The sequence below is a fragment of the Dendrobates tinctorius genome, unplaced genomic scaffold (genome assembly GCF_039654945.1).
Source record: "Dendrobates tinctorius isolate UK_male_01 unplaced genomic scaffold, ASM3965494v1 ptg000111l, whole genome shotgun sequence".
Classification (NCBI taxonomy): Eukaryota; Metazoa; Chordata; class Amphibia; order Anura; family Dendrobatidae; genus Dendrobates; species Dendrobates tinctorius.
This window is the reverse complement of record NW_027361779.1, coordinates 24298249-24324959: the sequence shown is the minus strand read 5'-3', so window position 1 is coordinate 24324959 and position 26711 is coordinate 24298249. Positions and strand designations below refer to the sequence as shown.

The window sequence follows — 26711 nt, the reverse complement described above, 5'->3', positions numbered from 1 at the left end:
GCCACTGCTGTGAGGGGGCAGTGCCTGGATGTGGCTCGCGACCCTCTCTCAGAGCTGAATGTGGCTCTCAAGGTCAGGAAGGTTGGGGACCACTGCCTTAGACTATGTACACCCTCCACATTTATGCTTGTTAACTAGATAATATGATGAAAAGGTGATAATGCTAACAAAACCATATTTGGACCATAGATCAGTATAATATCCTATACAGCTTAGGAATTGACATTTTTGGGGAATCATTTATTAATTGATATCAGTAAGTGCAAGTAATTTACGCCACCTACTTTGTAGCATTGTTATGTAGGGAACAGAGTTGTCAGTGAGTACTCATCAGGGATGATAGAAGTTAATACTTCATTGAGTATTCCTGACAAATTACCTTTGTAGATACTGGAGGTTTTCTAAAATAGCATGAACACATTTTTCTAATTACTACACACATATTCCAACATCAGATCACTAACAGCCATTTACATTAGTTCTGTGCAGTTGTTGCTGTTCAGATCGTCACTTAATGGAAAAATACAATCGAATGCTGAAATAACTATTGAATCAATAATTAATTAAAAAGTAAATTATTCAATAGTAATTATATTATTTTTAGCATGATAACATTGGAGCCCGATATATTGAGATCTAGCTTATAAAGCCGGCGGTAAACATTAGCTATTTCCCTCGACTCCACCATAAACATGCAAGTGTACAAGCTCAGGTCAGACACTAAAGTTTAACAAGTGCACAATTGGGCTTATGTCATTGTGAAGAGATAGATGGGATAATCATAAAATCAGTTAATTTTTTTGTAATGTTTAATGACCTGTAAAAGAGAATATTCTCAATAAATGAAATTCAATTGTGTTATAGGCATGACAGTGTGAAAATGGGTGATTGGAACTTGCTAGGAAGCATACTTGAAGAAGTTCACATTCATTCAACCATAGTTGGGAAAATTTGGCTCACTATCCTCTTCATATTTCGGATGTTGGTGCTTGGAGTGGCTGCTGAAGACGTTTGGGATGATGAACAGGAGGAATTTATATGTAACACCGAACAACCAGGTTGCAGGAATGTTTGTTATGACCAAGCATTCCCTATCTCACTTATTCGCTACTGGGTATTACAAATAATCTTTGTGTCTTCTCCATCCCTTGTGTATATGGGACATGCACTTTACAGACTGAGAGCTCTGGAAAAAGAGAGGCAAAGAAAAAAAACACAGCTCAGGGCAGAGCTAGAAGCATTGGAAATCGTTATTGATGAACACAGGAGACTTGAGAAAGAGCTAAGAAAGCTAGAGGAGCAAAAGAAAGTCAACAAGGCCCCCCTTAGAGGATCACTGTTACGTACATATGTCCTGCATATCCTAACCAGATCAGTTTTGGAAGTTGGCTTTATGGTGGGCCAATATTTTTTGTATGGTTTTAACCTTAACCCTTTGTATAAATGTTACCGTTCTCCTTGTCCAAATGTAGTAGACTGCTTTGTTTCAAGACCAACAGAGAAGACTATATTTATGGTCTTTATGCACAGTATAGCTGCTGTGTCACTATTTCTGAATATTTTAGAAATCTTTCATTTAGGTATAAAGAAGATCAGAAAAGGACTTTACGGGAAACACATTGCCAATGTGACAGAGGATGAAATAAGCATTTGTAAGTCTAAGAAGAGCTCAGTGCAGCAGGTTTGTATGCTAAGTAATTCTTCACCAAACAAAATTATTCCTCTGTCCTCAAGTGGCTACAAATTGATACCTGACCAGCAATTGGACACAGTTGGATTGCCAGCCTACCTTCCACCAGCACCTGGTTTTAAAGATGTACACATGATCTGTGACCAAAATCAGTTTAGTAAAGTTATGCCTACAGAAAAACATAAAAGAAGTGTCGACCAACTTAACACAGATCAACATAGTGGACAATCTCGTTATGTAGAGCGCCAGAGCATTGTTAATCACATTGACCAACACCATGGACAAGTTCTCAGCAAGACTTCCCTTGATCATCACACAGGAGAACATATAGAAGAACCCCACATTTCATCCCTACAGAAGAGGAATCTCTCATCTAGCAGTGAGGATTCAAACAGGAAATCTCAACGTAACAGTTGTCCCGGGTCCAAGAGCTGCCTTAAAAGCCATCAATCTTTGGATCAAACAAGGCATAGTGCAGTGCATCCACTCAAATCATGCCTTCATTCAAGCCATATAGAGATCCCAACAGCATTGCGCAAATACAGCAGAGTTAGTAGCTGCAAAGACTTTGCTGAAGATCGAAGTGACTCTCCAGATAGTGGACAACGCAAAGTGAGCTCCACCTCCAGAGGGTTCTCAGAGGGCAGACTGGCCAGTGACCCAGATAGCTCTGATTCAAGAAATGGTTCAGGATCTGAATCAAGAAGACGAGAGGAAAGCTCCAGTGTTACACCACCTCCCCCATCCGGGCGCAGAATGTCAATGGCAAGTAGAGGCCGAATGTCAAAGTCTTCTCCTCTTTACAGGCTATTGGTGTAGTCTTTGGCCCACCATTGTACAATTCTGTAGGTAAATTCCCACCATTTGCTATAAATTCTTGGAATTACTGTAGATCAGAAGAAGATTATCTGGTGGTAAGGAGCAACAGTGTGAGTTTCACTCAGGCATAATTACTCATTTAGTGTACTTGAGAGTATTCAGTTCTTCAGATACATGAAGGAGTAGCATTATTTAAGAAAGAGATCTACCACCTCTAAAAATCTTTATTCTATTACAGGTAGGGGCGGACACTGACAGCTTGGGGGCCATGTGTAAGAAATTAGTCTGGGCCAGAGCCTTGAACTACAAACCACAGGCCAGATTGCACGCATTATTACCGCCCTGCAAGCAGGTGCATACGTAGAAAACACAGGGTCCAGCAGCGAAAGCTCTATTTGGGTCCCACTATACCTTTTAAAAATATTTACCATATATACTCGTGTATAAGCCGGCCCAAATATAAGCCGAGACCCCTAATTTTGCCACAAAAAAACTGGGAAAACTTATTGACTCGAGTATAAGCCGAGGGTGGTGCTGCACAAGGGTTAATGGTAGTCCAAAAAGATGCTCCATAGTTAAATACCCCATAAAATGCTGCACAAGGGTTAATGATGGCCCGAGAAAATGCTCCATAGATAAATATCCCCCATAAAATGCTGTACAAGGGTTAATGGTGGCCCAAGAAGATGCTCCATAGTTAAATACCCCCATAAAATGCTGCACAAGGGTTAATGGTGGGCCGAGAAAATGCTCCATAGATAAATACCCCCATAAAATGCTGCACAAGGGTTAATGGTTGCCCAAGAAGATGCTCCATAGATAAATACCCCCCATATACTCACCTCTCATTGCTAGGGGCAAGGTGCCGGTGTCCTGAGCAGGCGGAGACACCGGCGCGCTATGCGGGCCAGGTGCCAGTGTCGCCGCTGGCTCAGACCCCCAGCACTGGCGATATTCACCTGTCCCTGTTCCATTGCAGGGCGCCGCTCTGTCCCCCGGTCCTCTGCAGTGACATTCAGCAGAGGGCGTGCACTGACTACATCATCACGCCCTCTGACCTGAACGTCACAGTTAGAGGACGCGGAGGACAGAGCAGCGTGCGGCGGTGGAACGGGGACAGGTTAATATTGCACTGCTCTCTGTCCTCCCCCCGTTATACTCACCCCCTCCTGGCGCACGGTCTCAGCGCCCCTGCTCTTCCAGGTTTCAGCGGTCACGTGGTACCGCTAATTAAAGTCATGAATATGCGCATATTCATAACTTTAATGAGTGGTACCACATGACCGCTGAATGCAGGAAGAGCAGGGGTGCCGAGACCATGGAACAAGCAGGGGGGCTGCAGAGACCTTCCAGGAGGGGGTGATTATGGTCTCTGACACCCTGCTTCCCCTCCCCCACCGAACCCCGGTATATGACTCACGAATAAGCCGAGAGCGGGACTTTCAGCCCCCAAAAATGGGCTGAAAATCTCGGCTTATGCGCAAGTATATACAGTATTTATATTTTTTTCACTGAGCTGGAGATATATATATATATATACTATATACTGTGTATATACATTTACTGTACAAACACAGATACACATGGATACACATACACACACACATAGACACACACATATAACATACACAAAAACACACGTACTAATCTATGATATCAGGTGTTCAGATGAGCAGTGGAGGAGGCCGGCCACATTATTCAGAGATCAGCTAGAGAGGGCTGCAGAAACCACTGTGTGGGATGGGGAAACAGCAGAGAGGACTGATATCAACCACCTGCTGTGGCCGGCCGTGCTGTCCCGTGCAGTGAGCCTTCCTTCCCCGACCTCTCCTCTGTTAGGAGATCCACTGTAAGGCCGGGAGCACACACAGCGAGATACGGCCGAGTCTCGCAGGTTAAAACCAAGCTCTGGCGCCGGCACTCTGGAGCGGAGCATGCAGCCGCACAGCAATACATGGAGCTGCACGCTCCACTCCGGAGTGCCGGTGCCAGAGCTTGGTTTTAACCTGCGAGACTCGGCCGTATCTCGCTGTAGTGTGACTCCGGCCTAAGTCTTGCTCTTCCTCCATTATAGTGCCCAGTGTGCTGTTTGACCTGGGCCCCCTGTCTACAGGTGAACACTCACCATTAGGAAGCACCATGCAGGAAGAGAGGGACGGTAGCCAGTGGGCGCTCTCATCAGTCTGGCGGGGAAAGCATTAATTGGCCAGTGGCCTCTCTCCCTGCATGACTTGCCCCCCTTTTCAATTCCTGCACTCTGCGCACCACCCTCTTCCCGATTCTGGGTATCAGAATGATTACGGATGGGAATCAGAGGGGCCTGATGCTGCGTGAAACCTATCATTCCCGCCCGTAATCTTTACTGAGTGGCGCCATAGCAGCAGAGTGTTCTGCTGCTATGGGCAGTACACCCACCCCGGCAAGGGCCCCCCCCTCCAACTCCGGGCCCTATGCATTTGTACAGGCTGCACCAGTGATATATCCTGATTACACATGATTTTCACAAAGAAAAATAGATTCCATTTTCTTTCTACAAATATTCAGGATTACTGTACTGCTGAACACATATAGTAAGAAAAACATTTGGTTTTTGTCCAGTAAAAAAAACAAAAAAAATTTCAAATTATTTTTCTCCAGGATGTTTAACAGATATTTGCATGATAGGCAAATAGTGTGACTTGTTTAAAATGCATTTTTCTCCTACTGTGAACTCATGAGACAATTGATCAAATCAATATCTTTCATGATATAATTTTGCCTCAGGGACAAGCAATAGTTAAAATCATCCTAATATTGACCCAAAAACCTTTATACTTTATATTGTTTGAATTTAAAATGGTTTTTGTTCAGGCAGTGGTCACATAGGTATTATAAATATAAAGTGAACAGCACTAATGAAAGTTTGGCCTTATTCAGACATTAATTTTTTATGTAGGTATGTGTTCTCTCTGTGATTTTCACAGATAGAACATAACATGTACTGTGATGCAGTGACCTCTGTGACAGCTCTCTGGGTCATGCACACAGGCATATCCATTATTGTGATGGAGAAAGGACGGCAAATGACTGTTATGTATCCCAGGGTGGGTGGCCATGGGATGGAAGCTGAAATATGTGGTAACCAGCAGAGGTAATGCTGAGTGTTTGTTACTATGTATCAGGGAAGGCTTTCAGGTGGCTTGGTGAGATGGGAGGAACCAGTCACCTACAAGCCCACCCAGGGGCATGTGTCTGAATGCCCAAAGTATATGTGTGTTTATGGCTGGGTGTCTTAATAGGACCTGCGATGAAGTCAAAGCCATGTGATCCATATCTCACTGGTGGGCGTGGCTACGGACCATATAAGGTGACCAGGGTAGGTCACATGGGGGAGTGCCTGCATCTTATTGGTCCGTGTGGAAGGTCCTGGAAGGCCGGCGTGTTGGAAGGGGGCTGCCTTCCTGAAGAGCACGTGCGGAGGCCGCTGACCCGAGGAGGCCTGCATGAGTGTGACAGTTCCCAAGAGGGAATGGATGTCCGGAGTGAGAAGTAACTAAGAGGTAACCCCGGACAAGGGGAAATTAACTGTGAGACTTTAGAGCCTGTTTGCTGGACAAAGCACTGCCTGTGTGATCATTCGTTTTGTCTGGTGTAAGACTGTTACCGTTTTCTTCATGCTGCCATGGTTTATGCCGTATACAATAAACCATATGGACTATGTTATGTGAAAAGCCTGTGCCGGACCTGGTTTATCTGCAGCCAAATGAGTGTCCCCCAATACACTCAGTGAGCGCTGCCTTACATATGGTGGAGAATGCTAAGGGCACTGCTGTAGCCTTGTTGCTAGGGGCAACGGACAAGGACTACAAAATCGGTTGCTAGGGGCAACGGTTTCAAGATGCACGTTGCAGTGCTGGCGACTCTGAGCCAGGTAACAGACAGGAGTCTGTGGTATGCTGACCGGGGTCAGAGAAAGAGTGTTTGAGAAGTCGCTATAGGGTGCCTCTGTGGATAAGAGGTACCCGGGAACCTGTGTGGCCGACACCAGCAGATAATGGACAGGAGTCCGTGTTGTACTGACCGTGGTCAGTGAGAAAGACTGTGTACCTGAATTTTTCAGGGTGCCAGGTCCTGGAGGGTTAGTGTTGGGAAATTCTGGGAGAAGAATTGGATCCCTGGAGCATGTGCTATGACCTTGGACCTGGGGAGGCGTGAGTGTTGGACGGTCTCAGGAGGAGACGGACGTAATGAATAGCACCAGCTGAGGCCCTGAACCTGGTGGCCGGTGTGTTGGGAACCCTGGGAGGGTTGGATCCCTGAATAGCATCTGGTGAGGCGTGAGTGTTGGACGATCTCAGGAGGAGATGGACGTCCTGAATAGCACTCGCTGAGGCCCTGGACCTAGTGACCGGTGTGTTGTGAAACCCTGGGAGGAGGGTGGATCCCTGAATAGCACCCGGTGAGGCGTGAGTGTTGGATGGTCTCAGGTGGAGACGGACATCCTGAATAACACCCGCTGAGGCCCTGGACCTGGTGACCGGTGTGTTGGGAAACCCTGGGGGAGGGTTGGATCCCTGAATAGCACCCGATGAGGCCTGTGTGTTAGACGGTTCCACATGGGGACGGACATCCTGAATAGCGCACAGACAGGCCACGTGTGTTTTTGTGTTGTGTTTTTTTTTCTCCCTCTCAAGTCAGCTTGCGGTGGCTCAGTGGGGTCACGAAGGTGACAAGCGGCTTGCTGTAACTCGGCGGGGTTACGAAGGTGACAAGTGGCTGGCTGTAACTCGGTGGGGTTACGAAGGTTGCTGTGGACCAGTGGGTCCACGAATACGGCGCAGCAGGAGCTGCAGTGACACCAGCAGCTGTTTGTGAGCGGCAGCCAGAGGTGCCAGTGCTTTGCGGCTACAGCAGGAGCTGTGGCAGTGCCAGCAGGAGCTGGTATGGTATCGTAAGAGGACATCAGAGTATTCGTCTTATTAAAGTGCCAGTTTTAAGCCCAAAAGACATAAACGGTACCGTGTGAGCTCTGGCCTAAGAAGGCCTGTAGAGGGGACATGGGGAAATCGCGAAAGGGGGCAGTGGCCCAAATCGGGGTGGTGACCCATAAAGGGGGAGGAACATCCTGACGTAAAAAGGGTGGTGCAAACGAATTGTTGCCAGCGGCAAATGTACTATAGGTGTCCAGTATGCCTGGTGAACTACCCACCCGGCAAGAGGCTACGGGGGTGTGCCCTGCAGGAGAACGAGGAGGAATTGTATGGACTGGTAGATTCTGGGACCCCGGTGACTCTAGTGAGGGTGGCGCCCCAGGGATTTATAATACCCAAAAAGAAGGTCGGGGTCACTTGCGTTCATGGGAGCACTAGGGACTATCCAGTGGCCAGGGTGATCCTTGAGACGATCTGGGACAGTACCGGACAGGCTGTCACTATAGTCCCGAATTTATGTTGTCCGGTAGTCATAGGCCAGGACTCTGAGCTGTTCTCTGCATTGTGGGAGAGGGGAGCGGCTCTACAGCAGGAGGATGGAACGCTCTTGGCTGAGGGGGTTGCATACCTTAAGGCAGTAACATCTTCCAACCGTGACGGGACAGATGTTGGGATGGCCAGAGGGAAGGGTGAGTCTGCCCAACGTACGGACATGATGTCACCTGACGGGTACCACAGTGTGAATGATAATGACAGTGCTCCACCAGGTGAAGACAGGTTGACGCTGATAGACAAACCAGAGTGTGTGACCATTGAAGACACGGAAGCTCCAGCAGTGGGGTCCAACATCATTAGAAATGGGGACTGCTGTGTACTGGATGACCGATCAGGGGGTGACGGCTCCCATTTCGACGGTGATGACAGTGACAAGGAGTGCAGTAAGACTGACTCAGGGCTAAGTGGTCAGACATCCGTCCGTCTTCCCGTCGCTGGAGGGGTAAAAGGGGCTGAACCAACAGCATCCTCGGAGAAGTTGGAGCAAGAGGAGAAGATCTCCAACTTGACCACCATCACCCGACGACTAGAGGGTCAAGTTAACAAACTGACCCAGGAGATGGACACTTGAGAAGAGCGAGTTGACAGTTTTCGCTGGGTAGAGGCGCACATACAAGACTTGGAGCAAGGGCGCGAAGAGATGTGTCAACAGCTGGCGAAGGAATGTCTAAAGGTGGCGAGTATGGAAGTCGCCAACTCTGTGCAGTTGGAGCGGCTGTGCCACCTAGAGTCCAAGCTCTCGGCAGTCAAGGTCCTGAGATCAACGGCCGAGCACAGAGTGGAGGAGCTCAAGAAAGAAGTCTTGGAGCTCAGAGGTCACCTGTCAACGTGGCAAAGCGTGAACAAAGCCCTTAGGGAAGATGTGGAAGTGCTCAGAGGAGCAGTAAGAGGCCTTCTGCAGGAGAAGTTGGTGGTCGAAGACTTCCAGCGGCCGTGCCAGAGTGATCACAAGACAGAACTGCCAGTGCCCATCTTGGCAAGGGGTCTCGAAGAGGTAAAATCTGAAGATTTTGAGCTAAAAGCTGAACAAGATAGTTCCCCGGTCGGGACAACTGTATTGAGGAAAGTGTCCATGGTAAACCCGGAGCCATCTATCCAGGAAGAGGGCGAGCCCACGACCTTCAAGTGCGTGATTGACGTACCCGAAGATGCGCAAGAAGCCTGTACTGGTGAAGGGGTGCATGAGGCTTTTAAAAAGGTGGTCAAAGCGTGTGCAATGGGCACCTGAGACTCGGCAGTTGGTGGTACTGTCAACCAGAGAAGACACAATAAAGTGGGTGGCTGTCCTGGCGGATATGCATCTGCAATGTCTCCATGCTAAACAGATGTTCAGGCGGAGTAATGTGAAAGCGGCTCGACGTTTAGAGCTTGCAAAGGAAGCTAAGAATCGGCTGGGATTGGGGGAAGATGTAATTCCGGTACCCAAATATCTGGTGGAGAGAGTCGTTGGAAGACTCGGTAAAGTGATGCAGGACCTTGTGGATATCTCCGGTGTGGTGAAGGTGAGGATCCCTCCTGATGGTGAAGTCCAGGTACCTGGTGAAGATGGCATGATTCCCATCATTGTGGTTAGCTCCATGGAAAGCCTTAGGAACTTCCGGATGCTCCTGGAATACCAGTAATGTACCTGCAGGAGATAGAGCAGTTGAGACTGGACCGACTGCAGATTAATAAAGAGATGCGGAACATCAGATGGCGGCAGCCTTCATCCCGAGGTATAAGGACCAGAAGGTACCCTTCAAATAATGAGATGGCGGGTAGCCAAAGACTTTCTGCAAGTGGCAGTTCTACTCATAGTATGAGACTGAGAGACCAGACAGTGGGCTTGACTCTAAGTAAGACTTACGACCGCACCAACTGGGCGAGCCAGTCGTGGAGAGAAAAGTCGGGGGACAGAGCCAATGGGGAAAGTGTGGAGACTAAAAAGGGTCGGGTGACACAGATGGACTTTGACTGGAAGACCAAAGCCCATGGCCGATATACTGGGGGGCGGGGGAGGCCTAACATAAATAGGATGCCGTATGACACGCAAAACAGACTGAGACGGTCCTCTCGACTTGTAGGGCAAGGTGACAGTGGGTACCCGGTCTCGAGGCACCTAGTATGTGACAAGTGTTCAACCCCACAAGTTTGAACAGAGGTGGGGTATGTGATTAAGTGCCCGCTGTGACAGCTAGGGGGTGCTGTCTGGGTCATGCACACAGGCATCTCCATTATTGTGATGGAGAAAGGATGGTATATGACTGTTATGTATCCCAGCGTGGGTGGCCCTGGGATGGAAGCTGAAATATGTGGTAATCAGCAGAGGTAATGCTGAGTGTTTGTTACTATGTGTCAGGGAAGGCTTTCAGGTGGCTTGGTAAGTGGGCGGAACCAGTCACCTACAAACCCACCCAGGGGCATGTGTCTGAATGCCCAAAGTATATGTGTGTGTATGATTGGGTGTCTGAATAGGACCTGCAATGAGGTCATAGCCATGTGATCCGTATCTCACCAGTGGGCATGGCTACAGACCATATATGGTGAACAGGGTAGGTCACATGGGGGAGAGTGCCTGGATCAGATTGGTCCGTGTGGAAGGTCCCGGAAGGCCGGCGTGTTGGAAGGGGGCTGCCTTCCTGAAGAGCACGTGCAGAGGCCGCTGACCCGGGGAGGCCTGTGTATAATGGCCTGCATGAGTGTGACAGTTCCCAAGAGGGAATGGATGTCCAGAGTGAGAAGAAACTAAGAGGTAACCCCAGACAAGGGAGAATTAACTGTGAGACTTTAGAGCCTGTTTGCTGGACAAAGCACTGCCTGTGTGAACACAGGGCCAAGGGAGCAGAGCTCCTTTATGAACATTCGTTTGGTCTGGTGTAAGACTGTTACCATTTTCCTCATGCTGCCATGGTTTATGCCGTATACAATAAACTGTATGGACTATGTTATGTGAAAAGCCTGTGCCGGACCTGGTTTATCTGCAGCCAAGTGATTGTCCCCCAATACAGTTAGTGAGCGCTGCCTTACAGTACCCATTAGAAACTATGGAGCTGTCCATTTTTTTGTGGATCGTGTTTCTGCAAAATATTGATAGAAAAATGTATGTCCACTTTTTAATCTGTTTGACGGATCCAAACTATCCATAATAGTCTATGGGTCCGTGAAAATCATGGACAGCACTTTTTAATTTTTTTAATCTATTTTTCAATATGTGAAAATCACTGATGAAAAACACAATTTTTCTTTCTCCAGTTTCTCTGAGCTCAGCCAAAATAGGTGTAGCTGGAGCGTGATAGAGGCACGATGCTAGAGCTCTTCTTATTCATGATGAGCTGTGGTATTTCTTGTACAAAATATCTTACTCCAGTTAGGGACTGGACTCGCATGTCACTTGTCAGACGCTGTTGATTCATGAAGAGGTGTGCCACTTCATCAAGACTGGTGAGAAAATTCCAGTCTTGGTGAATCAGGGCAATAGGCTATCATTTTTGAAAAGTGACTGCAGGATTTGCAAGCATATTCATTGTCACTTATGAATTAGAATTTTCTAAACTGATGCTAAGCGGTCACTTTGTTCAAAAGGTTTTCCAGGAAATATTAATTATTGATTTAATACCTTAAAATGCAAAAAAACAATACAAAATTATAATACTTGTAAAAATATCTGCCACCTTGATGTATGCACTGTGGCGGCTGTGAATCTCCAATCATTCAGCCACCTTGATGTATGCACTGCAGCGACTGTGAATCTCCACTCATTCATCTTCAGAGATGCTTCAGAACTCACACATGCTAAGCAAGGAATAGCACTGACAGATGGTCTACAGTTAGGTTATGTTCACATGTTGCGTTTTTTTTTTCTGCAGGAAACCTGCTCTATTGGCAGTAAAGCTGAAGCTCAGGTTACCAGTTAGTAGTTACCACTGAAATCTTGCAGCATTGGCCTAGCATGTGCCGTGCTTACAAACTCTTTTTAATAGAATTTATAAGCATTTATCTCTAAAGCTAACGGGATTGCAGGAGAGCATGATTTGGTACCCACAGTTCGGGTCAGTGGTACAGCCATACCCCCTGTCTAAGCTCATAACATTAATTAGAAGTAGTGATGAGCGAGTATACTCGTTGCTCAGCTCTCCCCGAGCATGCTCGGGTGTCCTCCTAGTATTTTGGCGTGCTCGGAGATTTAGTTTTCCTCTGCTACATGATTTGTGACTGTTATACAGCTTGAATACATGTGTGGAATGCCTGTTTGTTAGGTAATTCCCACATGTATTCAGCCTGTCTACAAGTCGCAAATCATGCAGCTCAGACAAAGAAAACTAGATCTCCGAGCACGCCAAAACACTCGGAGTTCACCCGAGCATGCTCGGGAAAACCCGAGCAACGATGCTACTCGCCCATCACTAATTAGAAGCAATATACCAGTGATAGGAACAATATATCAGATTAATCTCCTTGTTTCAAAAACAAGGTCAACATTAGAATCTCATAAAATATCTAGTTAACTCTTCAAGCACCAGGTGATTTTTTATTTTTGCACTTTCATTTTCTCCTCCCCTTCTTCCAAGAGACATAACTTCTTTCCAGCCACATAGCTGTGTGAGGGCTTGTTTTTTCTAGGATGTGTTATTAATTTGAATCATACCATTCAGCGCAGTGGAAATGTGAAAAAAATGCAATTCCATCACGTTTTGCTTGGGTTTTGTTTTTATGGCATTCATTCAATGGTAAAGATGACCCAGAAATACGATTCTCCAGCTCAGCAAAATTACGGCGATATCAAAGTTGCATAGATTTTTATTAACTTAATTAAAGTAAAAAAAAAATCTGAAAATTACAGAAAAAAATATTTTTGTTTGGGTCACGGTTTTCCGAGACTTGTAGTTTTCTGTTGATTGGACGTATTTTTGCATGGCAAGCAGATGGTTTTACTGATGACAATATGAAATTGGGAATCTGGAGAAACTGATAGATTTTCTTTGACAAATTAAACATTGCTGCTAAACTATTAAGCGTCCTAACATTCTAACAAAATAAAAGGACATTTGAAAAATGACACTGTCATAAAGTAAAATATTTAGAATTCCTTTTAGCTTTCCTTTGCCCCCCACATTCGATCACTGGCTTGCTCTTGTCATCTGCACCTCAAAAACATTTGTAGAATTCGACCTTTTCTTACTTTTGACTCTGCAAAAACTCTTACTGTTTCTCTTATTCATTCTCGGCTATTGTAACTCTCTTCTAATCGGTCTCCCTCTTACAAAACCCTCCCCTCTCCAATCTGTCTTGAATGCTACAGCCAGGATCATATTCCTTGCCAATCGTTACACTGATGCCTCTACCTTGTGCCAGTCATTACACTGGCTACCCATCGACTCCAGTATTCACTTATTACCCTCACCCACAAAGCCCTCCATGGCTCAGCACCACCCTACATCTCCTCCCTTGTTTCAGTATACCATCCTACCCGCACCCTCCGTTCTGCTGATGACGTGAAGTTAGCATCCTCAATAATCAGAACCTCCCACTCCCGTCTCCAAGACTTTACACGTGCTGCGCCAATTCTTTGGAATGCACTTCCCAGGTTAATACGATTAGTCCCCAATCCCCACAATTTTAAGCGTGCCCTGAAAACGCATTTATTCAGACTGGCCTATCTGTTAGGTGTCGGATTCCTGGCACTGCACAGCAGGAATCCAGAGTCAGACATCCTGCGGTCTCCCATGCTTCCTCGACCGCTCTGGGTGTTGCTCAGCAAACACGGCGAGCCAGGATTGCTGCTCAGACTCACTCTGACAGCCTGGATGTTGCTGCCACCTCTGGTGCAGCAATGGCAGCGCAACCTGCTTTGCAGGGAACCGCTCCTGAGGCTAAGTCCTCATGCCGTGCTACTGGGCATGCCCACAACTTGACCTCTCACTGGAGAGCAGGGGTCACATGCTCAGGTCCTGCGTCGGATCTGATTGGTCCTTCCCAAGCTAATGGAAGGTTCCGGAAGCGCATCGCTATAAAAAGCCCGCAGGGCGGCTCGGCGATGCGCTAGTGTAGACTTATCTTGCTATGTGTGTGAATGGTGACGGATGCATGGACTGATGGCTGACTCATTATGAAACCCCTTCCCTCGGATAATACGATTGGTGACAGAGTGTGTTCTTAGGTCAGCACCAGGTAGAGGCAAGCTACGCCACAGTGCTCCTTCGCCTACACTAGCGTCCGTCGGTGCCCGGTCCTCGGCGCCGACGCTTGCGGCTATAGTTGCCGCTGCGCTGCATTAACAGCAGCTATTGGTGTTCGCGGCTGCGACGCCACACGCTGACTCCTGTGACGATAACAGGGCCAGCACCTTTGCATATATTTCTGGCAAGCGACTCTGAGTCTGAACAGAGCCGCTCCTAGCGTTCGGGTGACGTTAACCCGTGCGCACTACATCACCTTCTGGTGCATCTGCCATTGCCCAGCAGCGGTCTTACCAACTACCGCACGGTGGACCCCGGGCGGCGAACGCACCTCTTATTATTTTATATCTGGTGCATTCCGCCGACCATAACATTACACTAGCGCCAGGGTCTGGCTGGCAATGGCAGACGTGCAGCAGCTGCAGCGCTACATTCGGCAGCTGGAGAGCAAGTTGGCGGCTATCGAGAGCACCAACTCAGCTGCGAATGCTGCGCTAGCTGCCGCCCAGACGGTCGCTGAGGCCGTCTCACGTGTACCCACACTCTTGCCCTCGCCGACAATCTCTTCCCTCCCGCTCCTCGATAAGTTTTCGGGTGAAAGCGCCACCTGTAGGGGATTCGTCAGTCTGTGCTCCATTCACCTGGAGTTGCTGGCTGCACGGTTTCCTACAGAGCGGGCTAAGGTGGGCTTCATTGTCTTATTGTCTGGCCGGGCATTGCAGTGGGCCACGCCATTGTGGGAACGTGATGATCCCGTAGTTCAGGGGCCTGCTCAGTTCCTCGCGGCTCTGAAACAGGTCTTCTTAGGACCATGGGTCACGCACGATACGGCTCTCCAACTGTTGTCGTTAACACAAGGGTCACTCTCGGTTAGGCATTATGCTGTCCGGTTTCGGACATTGGCTTCCGAACTGGAGTGGCCGGACAAAGTATTAGTCCCAGTGTTCTGGGGAAGCCTAGCTGAGCACGTCAAGGATGCTCTAGCTACCCGAGATATTCCCACAACTCTGGAGGAACTGATCGCCGTCTCCACCCGTATTGATCTCCGGTTCACGGAGCGTGGGTTGGAGAGGACTCAATCCAGATGTAAAATTAACCTGGCTCCCACCTTTACCGAACCGCTGAGCCATTCCGCACAGGAGTCTCCCTCCACCGAGCCCATGGAGGTATCTTGCACCGGCACTAAGCCACGTCAGGTGCGGGGCTCCGTACGCTGTTATCACTGCCAACACTTTGGCCACTCGGCTGGCACATGTCCTCAGCGGCCGAAGGGACGACCCCGTTCCATGGTTGTAGGTGGTGGCCAGTCCCAGATGGAGTCCTTTTCGCCTAAGCCGGTATTCCGGGGTACCCTAGATAACGGTTCCTCCACCTGGGAGGCAGAGGTCACTCTGGATTCCGGGGCCGAGGGGAACTTTATGTCCATGAGTTTTGCCCAGAGTCACACTATCCCTCTGGTATTACTCCCACTACCTCTGACCATCAGGGTGGTGGATGGGGCACCATTGCCGTCTCGAGTGACCCATCAGACGGTCCCACTCGGTCTCGCCATGTCCCCCTCACATCGGGAGACCCTGTCCTTGCTTATTATGCCTCATGGCATCGATCAGGTACTCCTTGGGGTTCCCTGGCTTCGTTGTCACACCCCTCACATTGATTGGGCTTCGGGGAGAATATTGGGCTGGAGCAAGGACTGCGAGGGTAGGTGTCTCAGGGACAGTCTTCAGGTAGTGTCTACAGAGCTGCCTACAGACCTCTCCACGCTCCCTGAACCTTACCATCAATATGCGGACGTCTTCTCTAAGAAGTCCGCGGAGACACTCCCGCCGCACCGTCCCTATGACTGCCCGATTGACCTCCTGCCAGGCACTGAACCTCCTCGAGGTTGTGTTTACCCATTATCTCTCCCGGAGACGGAGGCAATGTCCCAATACATCCGCGAGAACCTGGCACGGGGCTTTATCAGGAAGTCGGTGTCACCGGCCGGGGCAGGCTTCTTCTTCGTTCAGAAGAAGAGCGGAGAGTTACGCCCTTGCATCGACTACCGGGGTCTCAATGCCATCATGGTAAAGAATAAGTACCCTCTCCCGTTGATCTCCGAGTTGTTCGACAGGTTGCGTGGGGCGCGACTCTTTACTAAGCTAGATCTACGAGGGGCATACAACCTGATCCGTATTCACGAGGGAGACGAGTGGAAGACAGCTTTTAATACTCGGGATGGCCATTATGAATATCTGGTCATGCCCTTCGGCCTTTGTAATGCGCCCGCTGTCTTCCAGGACTTCGTCAACGACGTCTTCCTTGACATGCTTTCTACCTCGGTGGTGGTCTATCTGGATGTCATCCTCATCTTTTTGCCAGATTTGCCCACCCACCGGAAAGATGTCTGCAGGGTATTTGACCGCCTACGGGCGAATTCCCTGTTCGCCAAGCTGGAGAAGTGTCAGTTCGAGCAGGAGTCCTTGCCATTTCTGGGCTACGTCATCTCGGCCCAGGGGTTGGCTATGGATCCAGTTATGGACTGGCAGGAACCCCATTCTCTTAAAGCGGTGCAGCGCTTTTTAGGGTTCGTTAACTATTATCGCCAGTTTATACCCCACTTTTCCACCCTGGTAGCTCCTTTGGTTGCTCTCACGAAAAAAGGAGCTAATCCTATGGCGTGGACCGAACAGGATTCTAAGGCCTTTTCCTCCATAAAGTCCCACTTTGCAGGCGCTCCCATTTTACACCGTCCCGATGTGGATAAGCCGTTTACCCTTGAGGTAGACGCTTCTTCCGTCGGTGCAGGAGCAGTCCTTTACCAAAAGGATGCTTAAGGTCGGAAGTATCCCTGCTTCTTCTATTCTAAGACCTTCTCACCGGCGGAGAAAAATTACTCCATCGGCGACAGGGAGCTGCTGGCCATGAAATTGGCTTTTTCCGAGTGGAGACATCTCCTGGAGGGAGCCCGGTTCCCCTTTCAGGTCTTCACGGACCATAAAAACCTGGTCTATCTTCAGACGGCCCGACGCCTGAATTCCCGTCAGGCCAGGTGGTCGCTCTTCTTTTCTCGCTTCCGCTTCACCCTACACTACCTCTCCGGGGAGAAGAACGTCTGAGCAGATGCCCTCTCACGCTCGGTGGTCTCAGCGGAGGAGGGAGAAGCGGAGCCTCAGTTAATTCTCCCTCCGGAGAGTTTTACGACCGTGGCTCCTATCGCTCTCGAGTCGGTACCGCCAGGCAAGACCTTAGCGCCCCCTCGGCTACGGCCGGAGGTTCTTGCCTGGGCACATGCCTCCAGGCTAGGTGGCCATTTTGGTAATAAACGGACCACTGAACTCCTGGCAAGGTCATATTGGTGGCCGCATATGGCTCGAGACGTCAAGGCATACGTGAAAGCATGCGTCTCGTGTGCCCGGAACAGGCCCTCTAGACAGAGGCCGGCGGGGCTCTTGTTTCCCCTGCCAGTAGCGGATAGACCATGGGAAATGGTGGGCATGGACTTTATAGTTGGCCTGCCCAAGTCCAGTGGCAGTACGGTCATCTGGCTGGTTACCAACCCTTTTTCCAAAATGGTACATCTGGTGCCACTCGCACCCCTACCCTCCGCCCGAGGTCTGGCCGTCCTGTTCATTAAGCATGTATTCCATTTACATGGTATGCCGGACAAAATCGTAAGTGACCGAGGTCCCCAGTTTGCGTCTCGTTTTTGGAGGGAGCTCTGCAGCTTACTCAGCATCGAGCTAAATCTGTCTTCCGCCTACCATCCCGAGACGAATGGCTTGGTCGAAAGGGCCAATCAGACCTTGGTCACCTATCTACGACATTTTGTCTCTGACAGGCAGGATGACTGGGCATCCTTGCTGCCTTGGGCTGAGTTTGCCCTAAACAATGCGGTGGCCGATTCCACTGGTCAGACGCCTTTTCTCCTAAATTATGGTCAACACCCTTGTGTCCCTGTCCCAATGCCGGTGTCCTCCGCTGACTCCAGGGTGGCAGACTGGGCAGTGGAGGCCCGGGACATTTGGGTTCGCACGCAGGATGCTATCCGGGCATCTAAAGAAAGGATGAGGGAGTCCGCCGACACGCATCAGCGACCCGCACCAAGCTTCTCCCCTGGCGACATGGTGTGGCTCTCCACCCGGAATATCAAACTGTGGGTCGAGTCTCCCAAATTCGCACCACGTTACATTGGACCGTTCAAGGTCCTCGAGCGACTTAGCTCAGTGGTCTACCGCCTGGCTCTTCCTCCACAATTGGCCATATCGGACGTGTTTCATAGATAAGAAAAGTGACGTGAAGCAGAACTATCATTATGGGGGAGTGATAGACAGTTATGGCCATAAATATTGGACCAGTTCATAGATAAGGAGTGAAAGTTTTATTGTCCTCTGATTGGGGTCTGGTAATGTGTTGTGATGCCCCCACAAAGACTTAGGAGCAAATTCCTTAATTGATGTAAAAAGACATAAATCCATGCAACACATTCATTCTGCACCAGTAATTTCATGTCCATGGTGCTGTGATCAGGCATACAAAAATGTTTTGCCACAGGTAGATCCATTCTTTTTTTTCTTATTGTGTGGCAATGAGAATTCATCCTTGTTCTCAGTTTTTGCCCTGTCTCCCCCACATACAGACTCCCAGTTGGACATTTAGTATAAATATCTAAGTACACCACATTAGATGTGATGTAGCTGAAAGTACCTGGAATCTTGAGGTCCTGATGTGAATTGAGGACCTTTATCTTGTCCGTGGTCACTATAAATCGGCAGGTTTTACATTTTTTCTGGTTGCAAGGAATGGTGTTTGCAGCTGTTGGAGAGGATGGGGAGCTTCTGACAATGATGCTTCTTAGATTTGGGGGCTGCCTAAAACACAGCAGTGGGAGGTCTGGAAAAATGGATTGTAGTCGGACATCTTTTTGTAGTAAAGGTTGTAATTTCCGTGCAGCTCCCCTTAGCACTTCCAGATTTGGATTGTAGGTGACTACTAGAGGCACCCAGTTATTTTCTTCTTTAGCATTGTAATGTAGCAGGTGATTCCTTGACATTCTGGTGGCTCTTGTAATTTGGTTTTTAAGTGTTCTTGGATGGTAGCCCTGATTCAAAAAGGTCTTTTTGAGGCGACCAAGATGTTCATCTCTATCCATGGGGTTGGAACATATACGATTGTATCTGATGGCTTGGCTGTAGATAATAGAGTTCTTTATGTGTTTTGGATGGAAACTGTCCCATTTAAGGTATGTTGGACGGACGACTGGCTTCTGATACAGGGATGTCTCTATTTCATTGTTCTTTAACTTAATGATGGTGTCCAAAAAGTTAATCTCATTACTGGAGGAGTTGAGTGTTAAGTTGTTGGTGGGATGAAATTTATTAAACTGTTCGTGGAACATCTTTAGCTGTGGCTCAGACTCTGTCCAGATCATTAAAATATCTTCAATGTAGCGGTAGTAGGCCAGAGGCCTGATGGGCCATGAGGACAAAAAGTTGCTTTCAAGCTTGGCCATGAAAAGATTTGTATATTGTGGAGCCATATTACTTCCCATAGCTGTGCCTGTCTCCTGTAGATATATCTTGTTGTCAAATTCAAAGTAATTGTGGGTGAGGAGGAATATTACGGTATAAGTTTCACCACAGAATCAGCATCAGTCCCTGTGTTTTCCATGAAGAATTTGCGGTCATTTAATCTGGTGTGGGATAGTAGAGTACAAAGATTCCACATCCATGGTGGCCAGGATGGTTCATTCTGGTAGAGGACCTATTGCTGCTAGTTTATTCAATAGGTCAGATGTGTCCTGAATGTAGCTGGGTGTATCCTTTACCAGTGGTTTAAGAATACCCTCTACCCATCCAGATACCTGCTCAGTAAGGGTGCCCACACATGAAATAACTGGTCTTCCTGGATTTCCAGATTTGTGGATTTTTTAGGCAGCCCCCAATTCGAAGAAGCATCATTGTCAGAAGCTCCCTGTCCTCTCCAACAGCTGCAAGAACCATTCCTTGCAACCAGAAAAGATGTAAAACCTGTCCATTTATAAGGACCACGGACAAGATAAAGATCCACAATTCACATCAGGACTACAAGATCCCAGGTACTTTCAGCTGCATCACATCTAATGTGGTGTACTTATTTTTTTGTACTAAATGTCCAACTGGGGGTCTTTATGTGTGGGAGACCGGGCAAAAACTGAGAACAAGGATGAATTCTCATCGCCACACAATAAGAGAAAAAAGAATGAATCTACCTGTGGCAAAACACTTTAGTATGCCTGATCACAGCACCATGGACATGAAATTAGTGGTATTGAAAGGTAACTTCACATTTCAGAGAGACAGAAAAGTCTGGGAGTACAAACTCATGACGACCTTTTTCACTCTCAGTGCAAGAATGAATGTGTCGCCTGTATTTATGTCTTTTCACATCAATTAAGGAATTTGCTCCTAAGATGTTGTGGGGGGGTATCACAACACATTACCAAACCCCAATCAGAGGACAATAAAACTTTCACTCCTTACCTATGAACTGGTACAATATTTATGGCCATAACTGTCTATCACTCCCCCATAATGATAGTTCTGCTTCACATCACTTGTCTTATCTATTGCATTTTTCTGTGCTGTGTTGTGCATAAATATGTGATTCTTCTGATTTTGTATTAATCAATGCCTGATGAAGAGACCTTAGTAGTCTCGAAAGCTTGCAATGTGTTACCTTCTTCTCAGTTAGCCATTAAAAGGTATCAACCACTGAGGACTGTCAATTCTAAATATTTTTCTATCTACTGGCTAACATGGTACAAAGATATACATCTTTCCTGTGTCATAAAGTAGGCATATGATAAATGCTATTTGCTAACTTTTTGTGTGGTATAATGTTGGCATAGTTGCTATGTATATAAGTACCCCCACTGCCTTTCTGTATTTCTCATTGCTAGGTAACAGATAATCTTCTCATTCCAACTTTAAGTAGGATGGTTCCATTGGGGTTTATATACTGTAACTTTGGCTTCTAACATTCTAAACTGATTCAGAATTGAGTTGATTTTTGCACTTTGGTTTAAAAGAAAACTTCTGTGTTCTTCTCTTTGGACCTGGATTACTAGATAATATGACACATTTCCAAGGTCTTTAGCTTCAAAAAGCCGATTCAGAATTTTAGAAATCTTTGCAATTTCTGTTTCCTCTTGATGAACCAAAATCACATTATCCACATGTAAGAGAATATACATCCACTTTCCATCTGTACATTTTGTGTATAAACACGGATCTTGTTGACCTTTTAAAATCCTTCTTCCAATATGACTTGGTTCATTTTGGTGTTACATGCTCTTGTTGATTGCTTAAGACTAGAGTTGAGCGACTTTTGGTTTTTTAGGGTCGAGTTTCGTTTCGTGAAACCCGACTTTTCCAAAAGTCGGGTCGAGCAAGATCGGCCGATTATAGGGAAAAGTCGGGGTCATCCCGAAACACGAAACCCAATGTAAGTCAATGGGGAATAAAAGTCGGCAGTGAGAGGAGGACAGGAAACACACCTACAGTGCCCATTTGAATGCCAAAAGCATCAATTCTTCTTACTTAAGCTTGTCAACCTTAATTAACTTCATAATACAAGTTACGCACTGAAAAATGGGGGTTATTTGGCTAAAGTTGTTGGGGGGTAGGGCTGGCTCCAGGTGTCATGTGCCCTGGGCGAAAGAGCGCCCCTTTAACACATACCACAACTCATCATGCTCCGATACGGCAGAGAAATAGCGGTATAGTACAATGAAAAATACTTCACTTTTTACATCTCATGACGAGGCCCATCTATTTCTCCATACAGAATCATTGGTCCCATATAATGTTTGAAACAGTATATGATGAGCTCCACATGATGCTACAGTATATGTTGGTCCCCATGGATGAAGCTCCACTGTCTTATGGGCCCAAATAATGCTCCAAACATAATGGGCCCCATTTCTAATGCTCTAGTGTATAATGGGCCCTGTAAATGCTGCTCCAGTGTCTGATGTCCACCTTTGGAATGTTCCAGTGTATGGTGGGCCCCATCTATCATACTCCAGAGTATAGTGCTCCCCAAAAATTGCTGTCCCAACATTGAAAACAATCAAATAAGTCTCCTCGCTAGGGAATCCCTGTACTAGTCTGGACTCCTCGTCGTCCCCATCTTCCATCTCACTGCACAGTATTTCAACCTTGCAAGTGCTGTGATCCTGAGCAAGCAGGGGGGGCCCACTCGTTGGCGACGGCACTGGCACAGGGCCCCTGATAGTACGGTGGTGTGTCTGATGGCGGGTGGGCCAAATCTGCACTTTCATCTGCAGCTTCCTCTTTGTCACCGTGTAAGATGGAACTGTATATGGGAAGGGTAACCTGAGTTTCATCAGGGTCAGATTCAGGCCATGTAGCGTGCGAGGGGAATGTAGTGGTCTGGGTCAATGTACCAGCAGATTCATCGAGCAGTGGCTGGGCATCAGTGCACTTGTGTCGCCCCCAGGAGTACGGTCGCCACAGTGCCATTACCTTCCTCCTAGGGAGTGTGATGTCATGCTTGGGAGCAACGAAGGATCTCTCTAGCAGGTTAACTGATTGGGCGGCGTTATTCCCACGAGTCATGACCCTCCAAACAGCGTTCATGAAGGCAAAGTGTTTGTTTTACGTGGGCAGTATGGTTGCAAAGCTGAACCTTAAAGGAATGTCCAGAAGGGCACCACCAGGAGTGGAGCCTACGGTTAAATTCGACTCCACCTGGGAAACCTCAACCATGCCAGCTACAGAAAAGATGCACACATTGCAAGCTTAATTCCGTTAACGAACGAGACTCCGTCATGCCCCGCGGTCCGAGTCCGGCTTACTAGAGGGACACGTGAGGCTCTGGCACATGAGATTGGCCAATAAATGGTGTGTCATGCCCTTACATGTCCGTGGCTGCATGTGCGCTACACTGAAAAGGCCAGCGCTTGTCGCTTACAGGTGCAGATAACCCGCTGAACAACGTTATTGATGGGGATCACTGATTACAATTATTACCCGTGAACGATGATTTCCCAGTAAGTGCAGGTCAACCGCAGTTCCGGAATTAGGCCTAACCGTCATTCCTGAAAAAATGAAAAACTTACGTGTGTAAACCACAGGTGCTGTAGCTTGCTTAACAGTTCGCCAGCCGTTCTCACGCCCAGTATGGATTACACGTGATTGCACAAAGGTGAGAAAGGGTACCGTATCCCCGGATAACATGTATGGATAGCGTACACATTCAAAATATATGTCAATACATCAGGAGGCAGGCTCAGACGGTGTTAGGCCCAGTATGGCTTGCACGTGATTGCACAAAGGTGAGAAAGGGTACCGTATCCCCGGATAACATGTATGGATAGCGTACACATTCAAAATATATGTCTAGACATCAGGAGGCAGGCTCAGACGGTGTTAGGCCCAGTATGGATTGCACGTGATTGCACAAAGGTGAGAAAGGGTACCGTATCCCCGGATAACATGTATGGATAGCGTACACATTCAAAATATATGTCTATACATCAGGAGGCAGGCTCAGACGGTGTCAGGCACAGTATGGATTTGACGGCCCAGACTACACAGCGGAGGAGCAGGGAGAGGTAAAGATTGCAAATGCTGGGGCCCTGCCCAAGCAAGGGGGGCCCACTCGTGGGCGTCAGTACTGGCACTGGGCCCCTCATAGTACGGCGGTGTGTCTGACGGCGGGTGTGCACCACCACCGTCAGAGACACTTGATTGCACTATGAGGGACCCTGTGCCAGTGCCCGCGCCCAAGAGTCGGCCTGCCCACCTGTCCAGGGCAACGGCACTCGCACGGTGTCGTGCGCTAGGTGGTGACCCCGGCCATGGGGGGGGGAGGCAGCACAGTTAGGGAGTTTTAGAAAGTGGCATATGTTGATGTTGGACATTCAACTGATGCAAAAGGCAAAATAGGTCAAGTCCCAGGAAGAGGTGGACCAAAGCAAGCCATTTTTCTGTCACCCTATGTGTCATCAGGGGAAGGTGGGACAAAATCCTTGGAAACCCATGCATGGTTCATTTTAATGAAGGTTAGATCATCCACATTTTGGGTTGACAGACGGGTACTTTTTTCTGTCAGGATTGATCCAGCTGCACTGAAGACTCTTTCCGATAGCACACTTGCAGCTGGGCAAGCGAGCTCCTGTAAGGCATATTGTGCCAATTCAGGCCAGGTGTCCAGTTTAGCGGCCCAATAGTCAAAGGGGAATGACCTGTGTGGGAGAACATCGATATGGGAGGAAAAGTAGTTTGTAACCATAGTTGACAACTGCTGTCTCCTGTCACTTTCCATCGATGCAGTATTACCAGTTGTGTGAGCGGTACTTGAAAAATCAGTCCACAACATTGTCATGAAACCCCTGTCTCCAACGCCACTTCTGCTGTGTGCACCACGAACACCTCTGCCAAGCTGCCCCCGGCCCGTACGGCTCGTGTGAGAACCATCACCGCTGCTGTGTGCTGGGAATGCCTCAAGCAACCGATTTACCAGAGTTGCTTGTTTATTAGCCAATATTAGGTCAAGGTTCTCCTGTGGCATGATGTTTTGTAATTTGCCTTTATAGCGTGGATCCAGGATGCTGGCCAACCAGTAGTCGTCATCGTTCATCATTTTGGCAATGCGGGGGTCCCTTTTTAGGATCTGCAAGGCATAATCTGACATGTGGGCCAATGTTCCCGGTGTCAATGATGCACTGCGAGTGCTGGTTGGAGGAGCACTTTCTGGCAAATCCACATCCCTCCAGTCACGCACAAACCCTGTACCAGACCTTGCCACGCCAACATTTTCACTTGCCCCACGAGATGCATCCTCCTCCCCTAAGTAATCATCCCCATCATCATCCTCCTCCTCTTCTTCCTCCACCTCGTCCAGGAGAGGTCCCTGAGCAGACAATGGCTGAATGTCATCAAGGATTCCCTCCTCCTCTTCCTCCTCATCAACATTGGCTGCAGACGCCTGCTCCTTAAGGTGCGTCAAAGTTTGCATGAGCAGACGCATAAGTGGGATGCTCATGCTTAGGATGGCGTCGTCTGCGCTTACCAGCCGTGTGCATTCCTCAAAACACTGAAGGACTTTACAGAGGTCTTTCAGCTTCGACCATTGCACACCTGTCAACTCCATGTCTGCTCTCAAAGTGCCTGGCCGTGTATCCTCCCACAAATGCATTATGGCCTGCCTCTGCTCGAACAGCCGCTCCACCATGTGCAGGGTGGAGTTCCACCTTGTTGCAATGTCGATAATGAGGCGGTGGTTGGGAAGGTGGAGCAATCGCTGCAGCTTCTGCATACGAACGGAGTGTACAGGCGACCGGCGGATGTGCGCGCACAGTCTTCGCACCTTCTGGAGCAGGGCTGTTAACTCCGGATAATTTTTGAGGAAGCACTGCAACACCAGGTTCAAGGTGTGAGCCAAGCAAGGTATGTGGCTGAGTTTTGAAAGGGCTATGGCTGCCACAAAATTACGGCCGTTATCACTAACTACCTTGCCTGCCTCAAGATGTACACTGCCCAGCCATGACTCAGTTTGTCGCTTCAAGTACTTGGCCAGCACCTCGGCGGTGTGTCTGTCGCCCAAACACATCATCTGCAACACAGCCTGCTGACGCTTTCCACTAGCTGCTCGATAGGGGGACACCTCGTGTGCAACAGTGGCAGCTGCAGATGGAGTGCTCGTACGACTGCGCTCTGTGGACGAGCTTTCGCTTCTGGAGGAGGAGGAGGGTCGAACGCCTACAGCCAACTGTTTCCTATACCGTGGGCTAGGCAGCACTGTCCCACCACCGCTGTCCCCTGTGGACCCTGCATCCACCACATTAACCCAGTGCACAGTGATGGACACGTAACGGCCCTGGCCATGCTGACTGGACCATGCATCAGTTGTGAGATGCACCTTTCCACTCACTGACTGCTTGAGTGCATGGACAATGCGGTCTTTTACATGATGGTGGAGGGCTGGGATGGCTTTGCGAGAGAAGAAGTGGCGACTGGGTAGGTCATAGCGTGGTACTGCATAGGCCATGAGTTCGCGGAAAGCTGCGCTTTCCACCAACCGATAGGGCATCATCTCAAACGAGATTAGTTTGGCAATGTGGGCGTTCAAACCCAGTGTACGCGGATGAGAGACTGAGTACTTTCTTGACCTACTCATAGTGTCTGGGAGGGTGAGCTGGACTTGAGAGCTGCATATGGTGGAAGTAGCTGTGGACAGGGTGGACTGAGAGAGGGTTGATGATGGTGATGGAGTTGATGTTCTTTCTGATGGCCTAGATTCAGTATTTCGTTGATATAACAGTGGGATTCCCTGACTGCTGTGGCCTTGCAACGACACCTCAACATTTGCTGCTGTGCTAACCGGTGGGCTTACAGTGGGGGAAACAATGCAGCGTTGCTGACTACCTTCTTTGTGATCAGTTGCACATGTGGCACTTGAGGTTTGGTGTTGTGTCCACGCTTGCAAGTGCATGCTGGTTAAATGTCTAAGCATGCAACTGGTATTCAAATTTCAAATTTTTCAGATTTTTCCCTCGGCTAAAGGTCTTTGCGCACTTCTTACAGATAACCTTGG

At 48.2% G+C, this 26711-nt stretch overlaps 1 protein-coding gene across 1 annotated transcript; it reads left to right on the top strand.

The window, feature by feature from the left end:
* Window positions 1-880: 880 nt before the first annotated feature.
* On the top strand, window positions 881-2509 carry GJA10 (gap junction protein alpha 10). The gene has a single exon (XM_073589712.1). It carries the CDS (start codon window positions 881-883, stop codon window positions 2507-2509), a length of 1629 nt encoding a protein of 542 aa, XP_073445813.1.
* The last annotated feature ends 24202 nt before the right edge of the window (window positions 2510-26711 follow it).